The 21,941-nt window shown below is 28.7% G+C and overlaps 2 protein-coding genes and 1 long non-coding RNA gene across 3 annotated transcripts; all 3 read left to right on the top strand.

The window, feature by feature from the left end:
* The first annotated feature begins 973 nt into the window (after window positions 1-973).
* Window positions 974-3,395, top strand: LOC121230340 (39S ribosomal protein L41-A, mitochondrial). The gene is made up of 4 exons (XM_041114931.1): window positions 974-1,132; window positions 1,224-1,398; window positions 2,299-2,363; window positions 3,006-3,395. Exons 2-4 carry the CDS (start codon window positions 1,254-1,256, stop codon window positions 3,072-3,074), a joined length of 279 nt encoding a protein of 92 aa, XP_040970865.1. The 5' UTR covers window positions 974-1,132; window positions 1,224-1,253; the 3' UTR covers window positions 3,075-3,395.
* Window positions 3,396-6,677: 3,282 nt separating this feature from the next.
* Window positions 6,678-7,540, top strand: LOC121230341 (uncharacterized). The gene has a single exon (XM_041114932.1). The coding sequence runs from the start codon at window positions 6,886-6,888 to the stop codon at window positions 7,309-7,311; it is 426 nt and encodes a 141-aa protein (XP_040970866.1). The 5' UTR covers window positions 6,678-6,885; the 3' UTR covers window positions 7,312-7,540.
* A 7,545-nt stretch (window positions 7,541-15,085) lies between these two features.
* On the top strand, window positions 15,086-15,770 carry LOC121230342 (uncharacterized). The gene is made up of 2 exons (XR_005928276.1): window positions 15,086-15,181; window positions 15,534-15,770. It is a non-coding gene; the product is annotated as an uncharacterized lncRNA (long non-coding RNA).
* Window positions 15,771-21,941: the final 6,171 nt, after the last annotated feature.

Consider the following 21,941-nt stretch of genomic DNA (forward strand, 5'->3'; position numbering starts at 1 on the left):
AACCATTCAATATAACAGCTACTAGTAGGCTTATTTATGCATGAAGCAATAGAGATTTTTTTTATCAAAGTTGTACAATTTTTGCTAGCTCTGATACCATATAAACATAAAAATAAGGAATAAAATAACAATCATCCTTGTTCATTCATCAATAGGTTTTTAAAGACAAATCAATGATCAACAAAATTAATAACTACTTCCATGAGACTCTCCTATAATGAAGGAAACTTATTTAAATGAAAAACAACTCAACTAAAAGTATAACAAACAATGAACAAAAGTTAAAAAAAAAATGTTCAACAATCAAATGTTCATTCTACGTCAATACCCCTCACATAGAGTGAGAGAACTCACAAATACTCCTAACTTCAATTTAGATAGTTGTAGAGAGAATCAAAGAAATCATCATATTGAATGCTATTACATTTAGGGTTAGTTTAACAATGCACTTTCGGGACAAAGTACTTTTGAGATAAAAGTATTCCTAAAAAATATGCTTTTGAGAGAAAAAAATATTTTTCAAATGCTAAAAATTGGCCAAATGCAGAAGTAGAAAATTTGAGTTTTTCTTAAAAATACTTTTTATCCCCAAAGTGTTTCTTAAAAGTATTGCTAAATTAGCCCATACACCAAAACCTATAACCTTGTGAAGATTGGACTAATGGGCTAAATGTTGAAATGTATGCACCAATATTTCATTATCGTTTTTCTTATCGGAAGAGACAATAAGTTTTCTGTATGAGTTTTTTTTAATTCTGTAACGTCTTTGTAAATGGGAAAGAAAACCCATCTTTAGGTTCAACTATTTGTCTTCTTTAAGAGCCATTTTTTGTGTCAATTACTTTCACGTTTTTCTGTATGTTTTTTCAGATCAATAAACGAGTCTAGCTATTAAAAAAACAATTAACTACTTTAATAATAATAAAATCAATTAATGATTAAAGAGATTTTGGGCTTTTTATGTTGAAATTGCAACTTTCTCAAAGCCCAAAAAGATCAGGCCGAAACTATCTGGGCCAACTTAAACGCCATCGTTTCTTATGATTATGAACCGTAAAAGAAAATATTCAAGAAAACCCCTAAGGCTTCACCACTTCGTTCTGCTCCTTCGTTCTGCTAAACCCTCCAACCTGTAAGTTTGCTTCTACTTGTCTCTATAATGGTTGCCTTAGTTTTTTTTCTTTAATTATCTAATAATAATGGCTTAATTCTGATCTTTTTAGGGTTTAAAATTTAGTTAAAACGAGGAAAAAATGCCACTGGGATTGATATTAGGGATAGGAAGGACGTTTCGAAGGAAGCGTACCTCATCGCTCGATATTCTCTCGTCTAAACGAGCACCAAGAGATTATTACAAGGGGAAAAATTGCAAGTCTACTGGTTTCCACACTCGCAAAGGTTCCATTCTCTTCTTTAATTTGTGATTATTTTTAGGGTTGACAAGCAGAAGAATCTTTATTAGCAATGTGGATTTATAATTGTGATCTTTGATTCGTTTGCTTTTAGATTTGGTTGATAATGCTTTGAATGAATCACTGGATAGAATTTTCCCGTGTCTGACTGAATGCAGCCTACTATACTTTAATAGCTAAACAACTATGCGTTTGTGTTAAAGTTATTAGGCTATTATGGATAATCTTATGGGCGTGAGTATAACCCTGTTACAGTAAAAGATAAGGAGTTGTTTGCTCGGTCCATTGGTTTTTTGCTTTTTTACAAGTGTAATAGACTTTGAAAATCCTTTGTTTTCGTTTTCTCGATTATTTAAATTCACTTGCCGTCGTTGGTAATTCTTGCATTGAATCACCTTATAGAATTTCCTCGCTAACTATATCACAATGTCTCGAGCTGAATGCAGCATGCTATACTCTAATATCTCAACAACTTTGCTTTTGTATTAAGTTTTAAGCTATTATGGATAATCTTAAGGTTGTGATTTGTGAATATAACCTTGTTATAGTAAAGATAAGGTTCAGTTTGATTGGTGATGCAGAGCTTATGTATAGTATAAATGTAGGTAAAATCCTCTTAATACTCCAATGAGAAGGCTGATTCTAATTTTGAATATTTGAAGAAACTCAAGTATTTGCCTTTGTGGTTATGGTTCAAGTTAAAAAATCCGGCATCTTGTGTGCATGCTAGGTTATAATCATTATTAGAACTATGTGACAAAAAATTACAAAAACAAGTTCATATTAACTTCTCGGAGTTTGAACTACGATCCAACGATTTTAATTTTGATTGAACTGTGTATGCATCTGCTTTTTGCTGGGAGTATAACTGAAGCATCCACTGCAGGTGGATATGTTGTGATGCAGGAGAAGTTGCCAAACTATGTGGTTCCTGATTTGACTGACTTCAAGGTAATTTTATTCCTCGCTTGCATTTTTTATACCAATTTTTCAATGTATGGATTAATAATTCTAAAGGAGGTTCAAAACTCTGCTTGTGTCTAGTCTCCCCTTGCCAAAACTTCACTGGACAGTTTCAAGGATTTTAAGGTATCATGATGCTAGAAATTTGATTTTAAGTGGGTTTGTACATGATGCTTGTAGGAGAACTGAATCTGTTGTCCGTTCCAAACTGAATTAGGGCATTCTGCCTATGATAACTTATGCTCTTTATCCAACCGAATCCCATTTCTCTTTTTCCTTTGTACTATAATGGTTCTGTTGATTCTTGAACCGTAAGTTAGGGTTCACTTTAAAAGGATATAATGTAGTTTTGAATTGCCAAACCAAACCCCCTGTATAGATCTATCAAAGAATTGCAGTTTTGGGGATTGGTGGCCTGATTATTATAGCTGAGAGTTGGCATATTTTTTCTGATTTCCTCACTCGACTTATTATCCCTCAGAAGGAGAATAGCATTCATCACGCCACTGGCTCAATGCCCCTATTTTGATTCATAAACAGTTCAAGTTTGTACTTTGTGATCTACAGCTTCATCCAGAAAGTGCTTGCGTTTATTGCTTCTGATCTGAGTTATCCTTTTTGTTCTTGCAGCTCAAACCATATGTATCCCAGTGCCCAACTGAAGTCAAAACCGCAGAGGCTGCTGAATCAGCTAAATAATCAGCAGATGGAGTGAGTATAGTTGTTTGATCATGTCTTTCATCATCTAACCGCAGCCATGTTAAACTAGAACATAGTCTTTTGGGGTGCACTGCCTTAGGTCAAGGTCTTGCGAGTTCTTTATTTTTGTCCTACATTCTAAACTATTAACAATTGCCTGTAATGTCAGAGATCTGATTGCTTAAAATGTACAACACCTCTACCTGATTTAGCTGATACCCAGCAATAGGTAAATCAGGACATATAAGCACTAAGCAATAAGAATATACTATGTCTTGAACATTGAACTCATCGGCATCGAAAATTTAAATTGCTTTGAAATTCTGTTTCTTGATCATCAACTATGTTTGTTCAGAATTTGTTGCAAGATGTCCTTACATCAAATTCTCTAGTTTATGCTGCCTATCCAATGACTTCAATTGTAGTCATTAGCATGAAATTTTTAAGCATTAATCCCATTTGGTTCAAAGTGTGTTCTTCCATATACCAAGTACATATACGGTTTTCTTAGAACACTGTTGACATACGTAGATTTTTCAGGTTCTAGAGGTCATTTTGAAATGACAAAATCTTACTAGTTGTGTTGGGTGTTGCACAAAAGACATTTGACATATATTAAATTAAAGGTCAAATGATGCTATCAATCTTTGTATTATGCGGAAGTTGTGGATTTAGTCTCTTTATTCTAATTTGGTTATTTTTAGTTCTTGTATTTCTTGAATTTTGAAATTTCAGACTTCACCTAAACAATAACAATTAAAAACATTTAGGTATTAGTTGAGTACCATGCATAAGTTGTTGATTTAATCCATGTTTAGAGTTTTTATATTTTGAGTAGTTGTTGTTAAATCCATTAGCTACAGTGACATAGCATTTTTGTGAGTATTATGCAGAAATATTAAATTGATAAGATATTACACATATAATAATATGTTTGCTACATAAGATTTAGGAAATAGACAAATTTAGTGATTATCGTTTGGGTTAGGATTGAATTTTTTTGTTATACCGTCTTTTTTTTTCTTATTTAGGAAAAACCGTGCATAAGCAAACTTAAGTCCACATACTCCTAGTTGTAATAATAGTCGTGCCGACTCAATTGGTACATAAACTAAATTTTAATATTGAAATTCATGACTATGGACCAAAGGGAACATCGTCCCTAACAACAGGGGAAAGAAATATGGACAGGGATGAGTGTGTAAAGGCTTTATTACAACGATACAGATGTATCCTTTAATGGATGGAAAGAATCAAATCCCTACTCTGTTGCTTTGAAGTCCCATTTGGCATTTTCCCACAAGGCTCTTTCCGCGTCCTAATAAAAGCTTTGTCCCCTCGTCCACACCACTCGACCAAAGATTGCCTCGATAACAATTCCTTCATTCATATCACTAGTTATCAAATCTATTTTTTTTAATCATTACAATATTAAGGACCGGAAAGAGATGATAAAGTTTGAAATTTTATCATTTAAGTGCGTGCCGGATGAAAACTTTAATTATTACTCTAAATAAATCTTGACGTAAATTTAAATTTTAACATAATACAAACAATATCTATGGTCACAATAATTATTTTATGTTGATTTTAGAAGTGCATATAAAATAAAGATATATGTGATATTTAATATAACATTTTAAATATTTTATTAATCATTTTTAAAAATTATAGTTATTTCACTTATAAAATTACTCACTTCATACCAAGTCTTTTTTCATCTTCTATTTCTAGTTTGTCACCCCACTTGTGGGTGTATGAAATTTTAATATATATATAAATTCATTAGGGGTAAACGTGCTATTAAAGCCTTTATATTAAGAGTTAGAATTGTGTTTTGCTTTTTTTACTCAAAAAATAGATAAATTAGTTATTATACTTTAGATCAAATATTAAATTAATCCTTTTGTTAAAAAGTCTATTCATTTCTATGATTAAAAATTAGTCCATGTATGTTAGAATGAGGTACATATGGCATCAGTCACATCAGTTTTTAATAATAGAAATAGATGAACATTTTAATAGAAAGACAGATTTATTTTTTTATCTAATGTACAATATCTAATTGACCCATTTTTAATAGATTGTGTTTTGTTCTTTCTACTCAAAAAATTGACAAATTAGTTATTATATTTTAGATCATTAATCATTTTGTTAAAGATTCTATTCATTTCTACAATTATCGGTTCATATATGTTAGAATGAGGAACATATGGCATCAATCACACCAATTTTTAAGAATAGAATAGATGAATATTTTAAAAGAAAGATTTACTCTTTGATCTAACATAAAATAATTAATCAACCCATTTTTTAAATAAAGAAAACAAAATATAATCAAACTTAATATAAAGAGTTCTATAATACTTTTTACCAATCACTATGTGATCTATTTGTAAAATGTTAAACCCTCGAATTAGAGTTCAATTCTTGATGATCAATCTATCAAGTATCAATTTTCGCATTCATTTTAACTATTATCAATACATTTCTTCTATTCATTAAAAAGTTAAAACTATAATAAATTTAATCCTTTTAAGTTTTAAATAAAATAGCAAAAAAAACAAAATTAATCTGTCACCAAAAACAATTGATACATAAAAGTTTTAAAAAATGGTAATAAATTAGGGATAAAAAAATTATTAAATAAAAATTGATGTTGTATTGCGGTGGGATGTTGGGCATGGAGTCTTAGGTGAAAAAAAAAGTAAATTTTCAAGGTTTCAAATCCGAAAAGATAATATAAGATGATATTAATAAGTCATTGGATATAATAGTAAGATATATCATATTTTTAAAGAGAGAATATAAGTTTAAATTTTAGAGAAAATATTATCTGAAAGGATAACTACGAATTTCTAACATAAATAGTAAAATAGATATGTATAATATAAAAACATTAAAAATGATAAATAATAAAAAAATATGAAAATTGGGCTCAAAGTCAAAAGCATTGCTTGCACTCAAAATATTTTAATCACCCGACCCAAACCATCTTAAACACCGACTCTACAATCAAGTGGACCCCCATCTTACCTCTTCTCTATCACACCCTTTCTTTTTTCCACCTCCCCCCCAGCCCCCAAAAAAAAGTTTATTTTTAAACGGGTAAATTTTGTTTCAAGTCCTTATACTATTTGTATATTTAAAATTTAATCCTTCTAATTATATTTCTAGGAATTTAGTCTCTCAACTTTTTGAATTTTATAATTCAAGTCCGATTGTTAGCACTGTTAAAGTTCTTCTATTAAATCTACTAGTATAACATTTTGAAATAAGAAAAGTTATTCATTTGGTAGTTATGTAATAAAAATAATAATATTATAATAAACCTGAATTTGACAGAAGAATTTCAATAGTATTAATAATTGAACTTTGTATTTTTATATTCGAAAAGTAAAAAGACTAAATTCTTTTAAATAAAAGTAAGGGGACTAAATTTTAAATATACAATAAATATAAGGACTTGGAACATATTTTAACATGAAGAGTATGAAAACTATAATATATTTTAACCTAAAAATTGATATGGAAAGAATTTTATCCTTTAATTTTAAATTTAATCAAGTGAGAAATCTAAGAGGAAAATTCCATTTCCAACACATTTAGACGTAAGACAGACACACATTACACATAGATATGCAGTCAAAAAGCCAAAAGAGAACACCAATGAAACCTCCCATGAACCCTCTTGGAAACCCACACACCTACTCTTTGCTTTCCTTTGTGTTATATATATATATAGCATTTTCAAACCCCAAACACATCCATAAGTATATCGCAGCAGCCAAGCAAACAGAAAGAGAAAAACATGAGAAGCCAAAATCTAATGGCAACCTTCAGAAGATCAAAGGGTGGAAGACGATCCAAGGCTATTGAAGGATGCAAAAAACACCCAAAACACAAGCAATCACCAGGCGTTTGTTCACTTTGTTTACAACAAAAACTCTCTCAGCTATCGTTTGAATATTCCGTCCCACGATGTCGTATCCCCGTTACAGTTGACTCTTCCATTTGTTCATCATCATCATCATCATCTTCATCTTCTTCGTTGTCATCTTATTATTCTTCAGCTTCAACTTCTGCTTCTTCTTCTCCTATGCATAGCTACCATTTGGTTAGAGAAGGAAAGGGTAATTCGTTTCCCTTGTTACTGTTCAGTGGAATGAAAAGGAATTGTGGGTTCTTCTCAAAGTTGCTTCATCATCACAGCAACACTACCACCATGGTTCATTAATGGTGGTGTTTTTTTATGGGTTTTCAGTCTTCTTCTTCTTCTTTTTCCCATATATATACATCAGCTGTGATCAGTTTTCTTTGATCATTTTTTGACTGATCATAGCAAATCCAGTTCCAACAAAAAGATATATATTTTGATCTTGATTGATCTTGGCTTCTATCAGTTCATTGTTTATTTCTCCTTACCAAACAGATAATATATATAAATGCAATGTATTGTGATGTGAGAAGTTGTTGTTTGTTTTTTTTTTCCTTTTTTTTATACGAAATCATTTGATTCTTCTTGTTGTAACGTTGTTTAGTGTTTAAAAATAAATTTTTAAAGAAAAATAAAAGAGAAAAACTTCACATATTACAGCAAAAACAATCTGGCAAAAACCTTATTTTAATCAAATTGATAAATAAATAAGCTGTGGGTTTGGTTGATGATGGCCCTGACTGCTGTTCATCATCTCATCTCTGTCCACCATTGCCAAGATTCAATTATATGGTTTATGTTTATAGACTTGCTACTTATCAAAATCAAATTTGTTAACCAGGAAGGTGGGTGATAACCATTTTTGAGTTTATAAGACGAAGGAAAGATGATTGTAGTCATATTAGTGATGCTTGAGACCTTAGCTATCTTTGGAGTCGTACTTCATTGAGGGTATGGAGGGATTAGTATAAGATTGGTTGGGTTGTGTATTCTTGGTTCCACAGGGTTGTGCCTTTATCCTCTTTTGTTGGCTCTGTCATTTTACTCTCTACAAACCATTGTTAATTATCTGTTATCTAGAGAGAAAGAATGGTATGAAATTGTAATTCCATTCTTATCATTTTTAATAGGAGGATGACAAATCAGATTTTTATTTCTGATTTTTAGCATTTTTAATTAGATTTGAATTTTGTCAAGAAGAAAAAGTTGAAAATCAGGAGAAAAAATCTCATCTATCATTTTCTTATTGAAAAGAGATAAGAATAACGTGAAATGACAGTTCCATACAATCGCTTCTCTGTTATCTAATCATCTCGTGCTAGTATTTGAAGGAATTGGGTATTTTAGATTGTTGGTTATATTGGGTCTTTTATGTATTTCACTTGGTAAAGGTTGTGGAGTTGCTTAGAATGTCTTAAAAAGAATATAGTTTGGAAATTCACAACATAAACATTCTGGGCTAAATCTAAAAAAATTTAGGAGTGAAAATTTAATTATAAATTTTTGAGAGGTTAAAACATAATTTTATTATTTATTAAATTATAATTTCATTGCTTTTTAAGTGATTAAAATTCTAAACCATCGTTATAGTTTTAATGGACGGTGAAATTAGCTTTAATGAGGTTAAAAACGATAATGGTTGTGAGATTAGTTACTGTAATGATGTGATTAAAACTATTGATGAAATATGTATTTGGATTCAATCGCAACAATAACTGTGAGATGAATTAATCATATGCTTAATTATAATTGTTCAATTTATTGTTACTTTATTTATATATTTATAATTATATCTTATATTTATATTTATCTTTTTGTAATTATATGCTTTTATATTATAATTTATATAGAAATTATTTAGCCATCGAATAAATTTATTTTTTTATACAATACTTAAAACTACCCATAGTCCCTCCCCAATCTTTAAATAGAAGGATAATGAACTTTAGCGCACTCGAACTCACGTCCTCCTATACTGATAATAATATTGATACTAATTAAATTAAGACTCAATTGTCTATTTTGATTAATCTAAAAATATATATATTGTAGTTTTTTATTGGTAAAATTAATGTATTGTACTTTGAGAAATTGATTTTGTACGAAATTATTTTATTCTTTTTGTAGGGAAAAGGTTGTATAGTGTGAGAAGAGTTCATGTATCACAGCGAACACATTCTGGCAAAACCATATTTTTAATCATATTAATAAACTAATAAACTGTGGGCTGCTTGCTTGATGATGGTATGCATGATCTCATCTCTTTCCAAGAAATTTCATTGTGTCGCCAATTGCTAAGATTCAAACACAGAGATGTACTTTTGATTGTTGCTTTTGGACTCCTACTGCTTATCAATATCAAATTAAGAAACCCTAATTTGACTCTCATCTCATGCTCTTAGCAAGTTCATGTGTAGGATTAGCTACTTCAACTTCTTTTAAGTTGCGGATGGTACAAGAATTTTGTTGAAAAAAATATTGCTCATAATTCTGCCTCCAAACATTTGGGTTAAGTTTAAATTTTGGAATTATCATTGCTAGAGAGCTTTACTTGAATATCACTCTGACCTTAAAACAGAGGAGAACACTTAATTTTATATAATAATAAAAAGTTATTTTATTATAAGGATAAAATAATATTTAGTCCATGAACTTAACAATTTTTCTTTAATCCTTAACTTTTTTTTGGGTCAACATAGTATTGGAAGTTGATAAATTTTCTCACATTAGTCTTGGAACTTGGCAAGTGTTCCCAATTTTTGTCCATGTAAAGATGTGACACTTTGATGTTGTGCCACATTATCACATGAAAAATTATAATTCTTTTCTTAAAAAAATTCAGGGACTAAATGTTGATTTATCCCTTTATTTATACTGTAGGCATGAGAGCTTGGATTCGATCATAAGTAACTTCATTCCCTTCCCCCATTTATCAAAGAAGAAAAAAACTTTCAAACCAAGGATTTATTTTCGATGATATTTACAAAATAGACTCTTGAACTCCCAGAGCTACAAATTAGGATTCTCGAATTTGACTTTTAAACAAATTAATATCCAATCCAAATATAAATAAGCCTTCGAATTTAAATAAATCACTCAATCTTTAAACGGATCAAAATGGAAAATGGGTATTGCTATGCTTATAGTTCATAATGAATTAAGCATTTTCCTTTTACAGCAAATCATTATCGCACACACCATTAACAGATAATTTCTACAATTCAATCCCACAACATGAGCATAAAAGTGAACACTCTTAACCAATAGATCAAATCCCAAGTTTTGAATTAAGCACCAATTTTAAGTTATAGAATGGAGGATCTTAAACCAATAAGAGAACTAAACGTGGGTTGAAGAGTTTGAGCCTACTAAACCGTAGACCTTCATGTCGGGCCGTATTCCATCTAAATAGACCTTCACTATCCAATTTTGCTGTCCTCAGCTAGATAATTCATCCGCGTCAGCAAAGAATCAAAGCCACTTCACACAACAATTTATTGTGTTTATCTATAATCCACATCATCTACCCTTAAAACCTTTTTTAATAATTTCATTATAGGTTCTGATTATATCTGTTATTCTCGATACAATATCTAAAACTATCCATAAATAGGAAGATATATGTTTCAATACACTCAAACTCACATCTTCTTACATTTACAACAATATTCATATCAATTGAACTAAGTCTCAATTGAACTCTTAAATTTTTTTTTCCCTTTGCGACTAAACTAAACTTAATTATGTAGCACAATAATAGCTTAAAATATGAACGGTCCATAATTAAAATACTACAATAATTATACGTACAAGTAAGTTTAACACAAAAAAAGCTAAACTTAAACAAAGATTAAAACCCAATTGTGTGCCCATAATTTGCAAATAATAACAATAATGATGATGCGACTTTACACTGTTAAAACAACTACTAAATAGGCTTCAACAACCTCATTATATTGGGAATGGAAGCATTATATGAAGCTCATAAATTGACATGTCCCAACTAGGAAAAATACAGTTGATTAGTTTTTTGGTTGGGTGTATCTGAATTCCTTTCAAATCAGACCACACTCACTAAAGTGGATGTCGAATTTTTCATTGGAAAATGATGTTAACCTACACCTCTTGGCTCTTGAAACTAAGAATTACAACATAACCACCAGTCGGTTCGGTTAAAAATAATTGAATGATAGGTTTAGGGTCTTTTTAGATCGGCAATGTGTTTACTCGAGGATAGTAAAAACAATAGTGACAGTAAAATTAAATATTGTGGTGATACTATAGCATAAGACAAAAAGAAAACTGAACACATTGCCACACTAGAAGTAAACGCTCAACCAAAGGAAGGACCCTTAGACTTTGTTTACTATTTTTTAAATCAAAAGTTGTTTACTATAAGAGGGAAATTTGTGGGAAATGTAATGAAAATGGGTTAATCCATTGTCCAACTTGTCTTTAGTGCTTTTGCAATTTGTATTCTTTTCTCTTGTGGCCTAAAATAAAAATATGGGTCTCTTGGTGTTAGTCCAATTGGTAACAATGGATAGTTAGGCCCATTGGGCTCAATAGTTTTTAATTATGATGTCCTTGAGAATGTAAGTTTTGTGTTTTAGTGGTATTTACTTTGCAAATTACAATATTTCTACGTATGTAATTATTTCAATATACAACAAAATCTACTATAATAATAATTCCTGTGTTATACATAAAAATATACATTTTAATGGATTTTCCTATATTCTATTTTTCATTCATTTTTCACTTTTGTACTTAAATTTTTTTCTTAAATTTAATAACTAAAGCATCAATTTTTTTTTGTCTATTTTCTAACGATTGTAAAGAAAAATTGTTGGACAACTTTGACCAATAAAAAAGCACCATATGGCATGCTTTAGCTAATGAAAAAAATGTCGCCTGATAATTAAGTTTATTTAAAATAAAAATATTAAATTTAAATTAAAAAGAATATTATAATATTAAAACACTTTTCACTTTGATTAATTGTTGACTAGTGGTGCTTTGTGATTGTCTATAATAATTTGCTTTAACGTCAGTTTAAAAAGGGACTAAAAATATATAACAGAGGCATATTTTAGGTACCAAACTGAGAATTTAAATATGAATTTGAATAAATTAATCTGTAAATTAATTGATTTTTTTAATTAATTGATTTATTCCTTTAATTATATTATAGGCATGAGAGCTTGGATTCGATATTAAATAACTTCATTCCCTTCCCCCATTTATCAAAGAAGAAAAAAACTTTCAAACCAAGGATTTATTTTCGATGATATTTACAAAATAGACTCTTGAACTCCCAGAGCTACAAATTAGGATTCTTAAATTTGACTTTTAAACAAATTAATATCCAATCCAAATATAAATAAGCCTTCGAATTTAAATAAATCACTCAATCTTTAAACGGATTAAAATGGAAAATGGGTATTGCTATGTGTCGAAACCATTTTTTTTGAAAACGGGAATCGACTTAAGTTTTGGAAACAATAACGAAAAATGGGAGTCGCCACCAATCTTTTTTGATGAGGTGTGATCGGGTCACCTTGTAAAAGTGGTTGTTTTTAATAAATGGTTTGATTTATTTAAACAACGATTTTGGTCCACGTAAATCAAGAAAACAGGTTCGGGAGTCGGTTACGCACGAGGAAGGCCCTCGATACGCCCAAAATTAGTACCTAGTTGATTAATTAGCGTCTTAGTGTCAAAAATTGAAAACTTAAAATACTTTGAAATACGATCCCTCTCTTTGTAAAAAAAACTCGAATATTAAAAACATTCTCGTCTCGAAGTGATAAAATGTCACGTCCAGTAAGTTAGGACACGACATCTCGAGCTTTTGAGAGTGAGTTTGCCTTTTATGTAAAATTTGTGTATTTTAACTCCTTTTAAAAGCATATTTGATTATTTAGGGTAAACGAGGAAAATCGAAACCCAGTAAGTTAGGGCACGATCTCTCGAACTACCGAATATTGCCTTTATTTACAAAAATCTTATCTCGAGATAACAAAATGTCATACCCGGTAAGTTAGGACACAACACCTCGTATTTCCGAGAATAAGCATTTTTTTTAAAACTCATATTGTGATTTAAAAGAATATTTCGTTATTTAGGTTAAATGAGAAAAATCAAAACCCAGTAAGTTAGGGCACGATTGTCTCGAATTACTAAATACGGAATATTACTTTCATGAAAGAATTATCTTAATGTATTGAGTAAAAAAATATAATGTGATTTATAGTAAAACATAAAAGCAAATTATGGTATTAATACGTATAATAACATAGTAATAGGTGCGGCGGTGTTAAAAACAATAATATGAGCAATTATAAAAGATGAAATAATAGCAAGGCTAGTAATATGTAAATATAAACAAAAGCATGAAGAAAATGAAATGATCGAATACATAAGTAAATAAATAAATAAATAAATAAATAAATAAATAAAACATGACAATATAAAATTGACAATGATAACGAAAACGGTAATAATAATAATAATAATATAAATAATAATAGTATAAAACGATAATAATACATATGGTATTAAACATTATAATAATAGTAATAATGTAAATATGAAATAGTAGGGAACATATATATGTGAAACATATAATACTAGATTAAAAATATATATAATATTTATTGAAAACAGTAATAATATAAAAAATAACTAATAATAACGATATATAAATATATACAAATATGTATTAAAATATATAGGAATAAAAAAGTATATACATAATATTAAAAATATGTACATAATATAGCGTTTAAAAATACATACATAATGTAGTTATTAAAAAAATATATACACAGTATAGTATTAAGAATATACACAACATGTATGGTATTAAAAATATAGTATTAAAAAAATATAATACATACATATAAGTATTGATTAAAAAAACGCTAATACTAATAATAGTAATAGTAATATACTAATAAATAATAGATATAGTATAATAATGAAAATATAAATAGATAAGAAACATAATAGATGAGTAATAAGAAAATGAAAATATAATAATAGTCATAATACAATGGTAATAATAATTACAAAAATGATGATAATAATAATAATAATATTAAAGTAAAGTAAATAAAAAAATATTATATATAAATATATATTTATATACGTATATAATAAAAATACACACTACTATATAATAACAATAACAATAATAATAATAATAATAATATAGAAATACAAAAAGCAAATATAATAAAAATATTAAATTAAAGTAATAAAAAACAATACTATATATAAATATATATATATATGTACATAAAAAATATACACTAATATATAATAATAATAGTAATAATAATAATATTGAAATGCAAAGAGTAAATATAATATAATAATAATATTAAAATAAAATGATTAAAATAATACTATATATAAAAATATATATTCATACATATATAATGAAACATACACTAATATTAATAATAATAACAATAGAGGTGATAATAATAATGGCATTGGAATAAAATAAATATAAGTACAAGTATGATAATAATAATGGTAATAAAAATAAAAATAATAGTAATAATAAGAAATTTAATAAATAAAGTTATAAGAATAATAATATTTAAAATAAAATGAAATAGCAAAGGTAATATAAAAAAATCAACTTAAATCTAAAAAAGGACTAAATTCGGAACAAAAAGAAAGTTTTGGGGAAATTTAAAAAAAACAAAGAGAAAAGGACTAAAAAGCGATATGCGCGTAACCTGGGGGGACCAAAAGCGAAATATTCCCTCATTCTAAAACGCAGCGCATGGTATAGGACTAGATCACAAAACGCAACACGTTTCGGGGCCAAATTAAGAAATATTAAAAAACTCGATTGCGGAAACATAAAAAGGCAGAAGGGCCATTTGCGAAATTAGACCCTTAAATAAAAACACGCGGATCCTTGGAGCGGGTCGGGTCAACACGCGGGTTAGCTCAAAACGACGCCGTTTTGGGGTTAAAAGGCAGCCCCCAAAACGACGTCATTTTGGGGGGCTATAAAAGGCCAAAATTTTTTTTAAAAAAATCATTTGTAGCATTTGAAAAAAAAAGTGAGGGGGGGAAATTCTCTCTGGACCAGGTCCAACTCCGGCCAGGAGGGCTGCCGTCGCCGTCGTCGCCGGCCACCGTGTAGGTAAAATTTTTTTCTTTTTTTTTTATTCTAATATATATATACATATGCTGTTTTTTTTTTAAAAAGGGAATGTATGTATATGTATTCGAATGGAGGAAATAAAGAGAAAAATAATAAGAGAAATAGAAACCTTTGCACGATGAATTTTTTTTTATTAACTTGCTATGTTCTTTCTTTGGATCTATCTTTTTTGTGTTTAAATCTATTTTTTTTTATTGATGATAAGTGGCCAAATGTTTTGTGTTTGCAAAGAGAAAACTTGCCAACCGTTACAACGGTTTTTGCTTGGCTTTTTATAGCCATTTACATGATTTTTATATTATTTACTGTCTTTTCTTCATCTACTCTGCAGGTGCAAGTGGAGGGCGGTGGATGTGACGTGGAGGTGGCAGCAGAGGCGGTGGCTAGGCTCTGACAGTGGCTAGGGCGCCACTTGGGGATAGGGGCTAGGGGGCTAGGGTTTATTTCTTTTTTTTTTGTATGTTAAGGTCTTTAGTGGGCTTAGGGTTTAATTTATTTGGGCCAAAATTGGGCTTCTACACTATGCTTATAGTTCATAATGAATTAAGCATTTTCCTTTTACAACAAATCATTACCGCACATACCACTAACAGATAATTCCTACAATTCAATCCCACAACATGAGCACAAAAATGAACACTCTTAACCGACAGGTCAAATCCCGAGTTTTGAACTAAGCACCAATTTTAAGTTATAGAATGGAGGATCTTAAACCAATGAGAGAACTAAACGTGGGCTGAAGAGTTTGAGCCTACTAAACCGTAGACCTTCATGTCGGGCCGTATCCCATCTAAATAGACCTTCACTACCCAATTTTGCTGTCCTCAGCTAGATAATTCATCCGCGTCAACAAAGAATCAAAGCCACTTCACACAACAATTTATTGTGTTTATCTATAATCCACATCATCTACCCTTAAACCTTTTTTAATAATTTTATTATAGGTTCTGATTATATCTGTTATTTTCGATACAATATCTAAAACTATCCATAAATAGGAAGATATATGTTTCAATGCACTCAAACTCACATCTTCTTACATTTACAACAATATTCATATCAATCGAACTAAGTCCCAATCGAGCTCTTAAAATTTTTTTCCCTTTGCGAGTAAACTAAACTTAATTATGTAGCACAATAATAGCTTAAAATATGAACGGTCCATAATTAAAATACTACAATAATTATACGTACAAGTAAGTTTAACACAAAAAAAGCTAAACTTAGACAAAGATTAAAACCCAATTGTGTGCCCATAATTTGCAAATAATAACAATAATGATGATGCGACTCTACACTGTTAAAACAACTACTAAATAGGCTTCAACAACCTCATTATATTGGGAATGGAAGCATTATATGAAGCTCATAAATTGACATGTCCCAACTAGGAAAAATACAGTTGATTATTTTTTCGGTTGGGTGTATCTGAATTCCTTTCAAATCAGACCACACTCACTAAAGTGGATGTTGAATTTTTCGTTGGAAAATGATGTTAACCTACACCTCTTGGCTCTTGCAACTAAGAATTACAACATAACCACCTGTCACTTCGGTTAAAAATAATTGAATGATAGGTTTAGGGTCTTTTTAGATGGGCGATGTGTTTATCCGCGGATAGTAAAAATAATAGTGGCAGTAAGATTAAATATTGTGGTGATACTGTAGCATAAGACAAAAAGAAAACTGAACACATTGCCACACTAGAGGAAAATGCTCAACCAAAGGAAGGACCCTTAGACTTTGTTTACTATTTGATAAACAAGCATGTTTTTAAATCAAAAGTCGTTTTTAAACACGAATTTTAACTGAAGCCAAAAAAAATTTTTAAAAAATAGTTTTGGCTATTGGGAAAGTGTTTTTCAATGAAATTAACATTTTATCTTCTTTAAGAAGACACTTTTTGATGGTAACAGTAAGCATTATCAAACTTTTCAAAAGTTACTTTTTCATAGTATTTTTAGAAAGTTATTTTCAATTTCTATGATAAACTGAATCTTAATCGAACAATCACTAAATTTAACTGACTAATTTGTTGACATAAGTTTTAATCAATCTAATCAAATCAACTTAACACCGACTATTTCAATCAACTAAATCGATTAACTTACTTTTTGTATGATAAATATGATGAATTTGAATTTAAGTTAAAAATGATGAAATTATAAATATGGATGAAGTCAATTTACATCAAAATTTACTCACTCCTGCTAAAAACCCCTCAAGAAAAAAGTCCGATATCTCTTAATCCTTTTATTTGAGGGTTTTTTTTTTAATTTTGATGCAACCATGATCAAATTAAAACCATACAAAAGAAAGAAGAAACAAATTGCTTCACTTTATGAATTGGACCAACTTTTGTGATTTATTTTATATTTGTTTAATTTAACTTGATTGAAGTGAGGTTAATTTTCTACTCTCTAAATTGCATCATCCCCATCAATGATTCAAAGAAAATGGGTTTGAAACCTTTGTGTGCTTTGCATTCATCTAGGTGTCTTGAAGGGTCAATTTGATTCCCACTAAATGTGGAACATTGTTCCACTACCAATTCCCAACTACCCTTAACTAATGTACAAGGTAGTTGACTAGTATTAGTTTTTTAATTTGATATACACTACAAGAAAGTGTTCTTCATTTGCTAAAATTTATGTAATTGTTTAATGACTAGGGACTTTATCCCTCTCCTTCTCAATTTCCAAACCCTTAATTATGTTGGAGTTAATTATTAAGCGAAGGGATCTTACTTACACTCGTATAATAGTTTTATATCCTTTTATTTTTTGTTCTTCAACTAATATATTAACAATTTAATCGTTATATTTCATATTTCATTCATATAGGGGTAGAAGTACCATGGAAGTCCTTATATTAGAAACGGATGCCACATGTAATTGTTTTGTTATTTTGTCAGTCATGCCAGTTTTTAGACAATAGAAATTGATGAGATTTTTAACAAAAAATCGGTTTACTCTTTGATCTAACGTACGGGTACTAATTTGTCCATTTTTTTTAGTAAGGGGAGCAAAACCTAATTCCTAATACAAGGGTCTTCATAGTACGTTTACCTCGTATAGATAATGCATGTTAAATTTGACATAAGCTGAAAATTTCTAATTATTTGCTTTATAAAAAAAAATCTTTCAACCATTTAATAAATATTAATATTAATATATTATACCGATGTGATAGAGATATTAAATCAATTTAAAATTTTATATGCTTAATAAGTACAATAATATCAATAATTCAATGGTTGAATTTTTAAAATATTAATTACAAAAAAAGATACGAAATAATATAAAACTTACACCATTATAAACGACTCCCTCCTTAATTATTATATATGGTAGTGTATCGTTAAAAACAAAATTAAATGAATTTTATTTTAAAATTTTATAACGATGTGTCATTATCTAATTAACTTATGTGACATAGAATAATCAATCTATTAATGATTTGAGTATTAAAGAAAAATATATGACATTACCCTAATCTTCAGAGAAATTACTTATTTATTTTTATTATTAAATAAGGGTGAGAGAAAGAGAAATTAAAATATTTAATGTTGCACTATCTAATAATAAAAGTTGATTCGAGAATTAAGCCAAATGGCAAGTGAAATTATTTGCTTTGCTTGGTCCCTAGCTTAATATTTTAATTTTTTAAATATTAATATCATTATAGGTTGTTATCATATTTGTTTTGATACAATATATTTAAAATTGTTTGTAATCTCTTTTGAACTGTTAAATAAAAGGATATTGTATTTTAACGCACTTAAATTCACGTTTTTCTACATTGACAATTATATCGATATTAATCGAACTAAGACTAAACAGGCCTTAATATTTTAATTTTAAACTAATACTAAAATAAAATAAAATAAACCATGATATAATTAAGAATTGTCCCATTAATTTCTCCTCCAATATTTTTAATATACGAAATTAAGGGAATAATGATGAACACATTTGAAAACAGAAGCCAAAACCTCAGCATATCGTACGCATTACGGGATTATACAACTTAGATTTCCTATGTCTTTTTTCTTTGTAAATTTTTTATTTTCATCCTTTTATTATATTTATATTTAAGGTAAATTATTAAAATATTTATTTTTGTTTGTTTCAGGTTATATTTTAATTATTTATGTTTGAAATGTTATATTTTAATTACTTACGTTATCATTTTGTTATGAAATGATCATTCTGTCGTTACGATTTATTACCTTCTAAATTGCAGTCTGATTATGACAGTTAAAATGGATTTTAAATGCTAATGTGGTTCAACTAAGTAAATTAATTGATTTTTTTAATTAATTGAATTTTTAAAATTAATTAACAAAAAAAAACTGATCTCCTTTTTCTTTTAGTTTTCATTTCCATTTTGACTGAAAACCATCCATTTGGACGAGGTGCCATAAGTGGATCAAACCAATAGAAAAAAATGACAGCAGTGCCTTCTCCTATTCTCATAATTTGGACACTCTAAAAATCTACTATCTAGATTTTTATTCGAACATGAAGTTCTCAACATAATTGGATAACCACAATAGTAAGTAAATATAGAGGTTGATATGTCCATTTCTTCTTTTTCTTCTTTGTTGTTCCGCTCTTCTCTTCTTTGATGATAACAAAAAGAAAAACCTAATTGTTGCTTCTTTTTAAATGGAGAAAATCGAGTTTTAGGGTAAAAACTGTATTCTATTTTCATAAAAAAAAATTAACTTTTTCTCACCCTAACTAAGCATCTATGTTGATATTTAAAATTCATTTTAATTATCACATCATACTGTCGTATGGGACATAATAAAATAAAATAACGTGACTAAAATATAACATTAAAAACAAAAGAAACTATTTTATAATCTACCTTTAAATTTAATATTTAACATATATTCTTTAATTTTCATAGTTTAATTATCATTAATTAATTCAAATTTCAGTAATTCCTAGAAATTAAATTAGTAGAAAACTCCGTACAGTTTTAGGTTACAGAATTTGTTGGTTTCCCAATGGCTGAGTGTTGGTTTAGAACAAGGGAAAGCGTGAAATGTAAATGGGACCCACTTGGCCTTAAATCATTATCATCGTGATTATTAAAAAGGGGCAAGGATCAGCTGCCACGTGGGTTAAAAATTAAATAAATAAGGGTGGGGGGTTGCTGCTTTCAAATGAAAATATAGGTCATGTTAATGTTGACTTCAAAATCCCACTTAATGGGGAATGTCCACTCAATGCTCGACACGTAATTTCCCTTTCTTTTGATTGTGTGAATGCAGTCTGCCTTACCTTCTTAACACGTCTAAAGGTTTTTCATTTAAAGCCCATTAAAATAAATAAATGTATGGAAAAAAGATGATTATACCAATTTCCCCGGCATTTTGATTGAGTTCGAATTTTAAACTGATTGTTATTAGAAGGGTTTTATCTAAATATTATATCGGCTTAAATAAAATTGATCTTGGACCATCAAAATGAAAGAAAAGTATGTAATATATTTACTCGTTATTAAATCTAGTCTTTAATGTTTATATATTTTTTAATTTTTTTATTATTATTTTTAATTAAATTTGACTATCGATCTTAAAAAAATTATATTTAACTATCAACATATCAAAAAGAATTGAATTATTATTTTTAATAAAAATACAGACTAAAACGTTACATTTTTAAGCATGATAAATTGCATAGCAATTCTCACGTACTTATTATTTTTTTGCGAATTTTTATATATTTTTAATATTTTTATAATTTTTAAATTATCCGTTGTTATGCCAATATGAAATATACGTGAACTGTTATACAAGTAATCATGCCAGCATTGTTAAAAATAAATTCTTAGTGTTTTCATTAAAAAAAAAGAAGCAAATTGGCTTTCTTTTAAAAATGTTAAGGGATAAATTTATTTTTTTAAATTAAAGATTAAATTGATAAAAAAATAAATATCGAGGACTAAAATTGATATTATACCTTTAAAAATCAACATATCATATTCCTTGCCCTAAAAACCCTTTGTAGCTTAATTTTCCAAAATTAAGCAGCTAAATCCTCTCCCAACCCATTAAGTAAGTAGCATTTTGTATGACAACTTGACAAGTAACCATATTATAATTACAGACGCATGCTTTTAATCAACTTTTTCTTTATTTTTAATCATCAATTTAACTATTCCATAAGTGATTTAATTAATTTTTTTTTGTGTGTGATATAAAAAATTTGAATTTTTTTAATATAAAAATAAGATAAAACTTGAACAATAAACACGATTCGAACTCAAGTCATGTTTAAAATGGTGAACACCCCTGATCATCAAGTCATTACATGAAATTTTTCATCGTTAATATTTTTTTTATTAATAATTATAATTACCTTTTTAATCAACCTATGCATAGAGCTTGTAAGGCTACCACTATAGTAGTAATTGTAATAATGAATGGGGAATCTCCACATTCATTACTTGCCACAAAATAGGCAACATTTGCAATCACCGACAGCCTTTGAGCTAAATTAAATTACCAACTAAATTTTGTAGCATAAGTAGTCAATTCCATAGCTTATTAATTAACTGTGCTGTTGTACCAAAAGAAAGGTCACAAATTTATACAATTATGGCTATGATATGATACCCAATAGAACCAACAAATGTACATTTATGGATTATGTTTTATTTTTGCCGGTTTTTTAATGGGATCGCAAAGTTAAAATTATTGGGGGGGGGGTTAAAAAAAATTATA

The sequence above is a fragment of the Gossypium hirsutum genome, chromosome A06 (genome assembly GCF_007990345.1).
Source record: "Gossypium hirsutum isolate 1008001.06 chromosome A06, Gossypium_hirsutum_v2.1, whole genome shotgun sequence".
Lineage (NCBI taxonomy): Eukaryota > Viridiplantae > Streptophyta > Magnoliopsida > Malvales > Malvaceae > Gossypium > Gossypium hirsutum.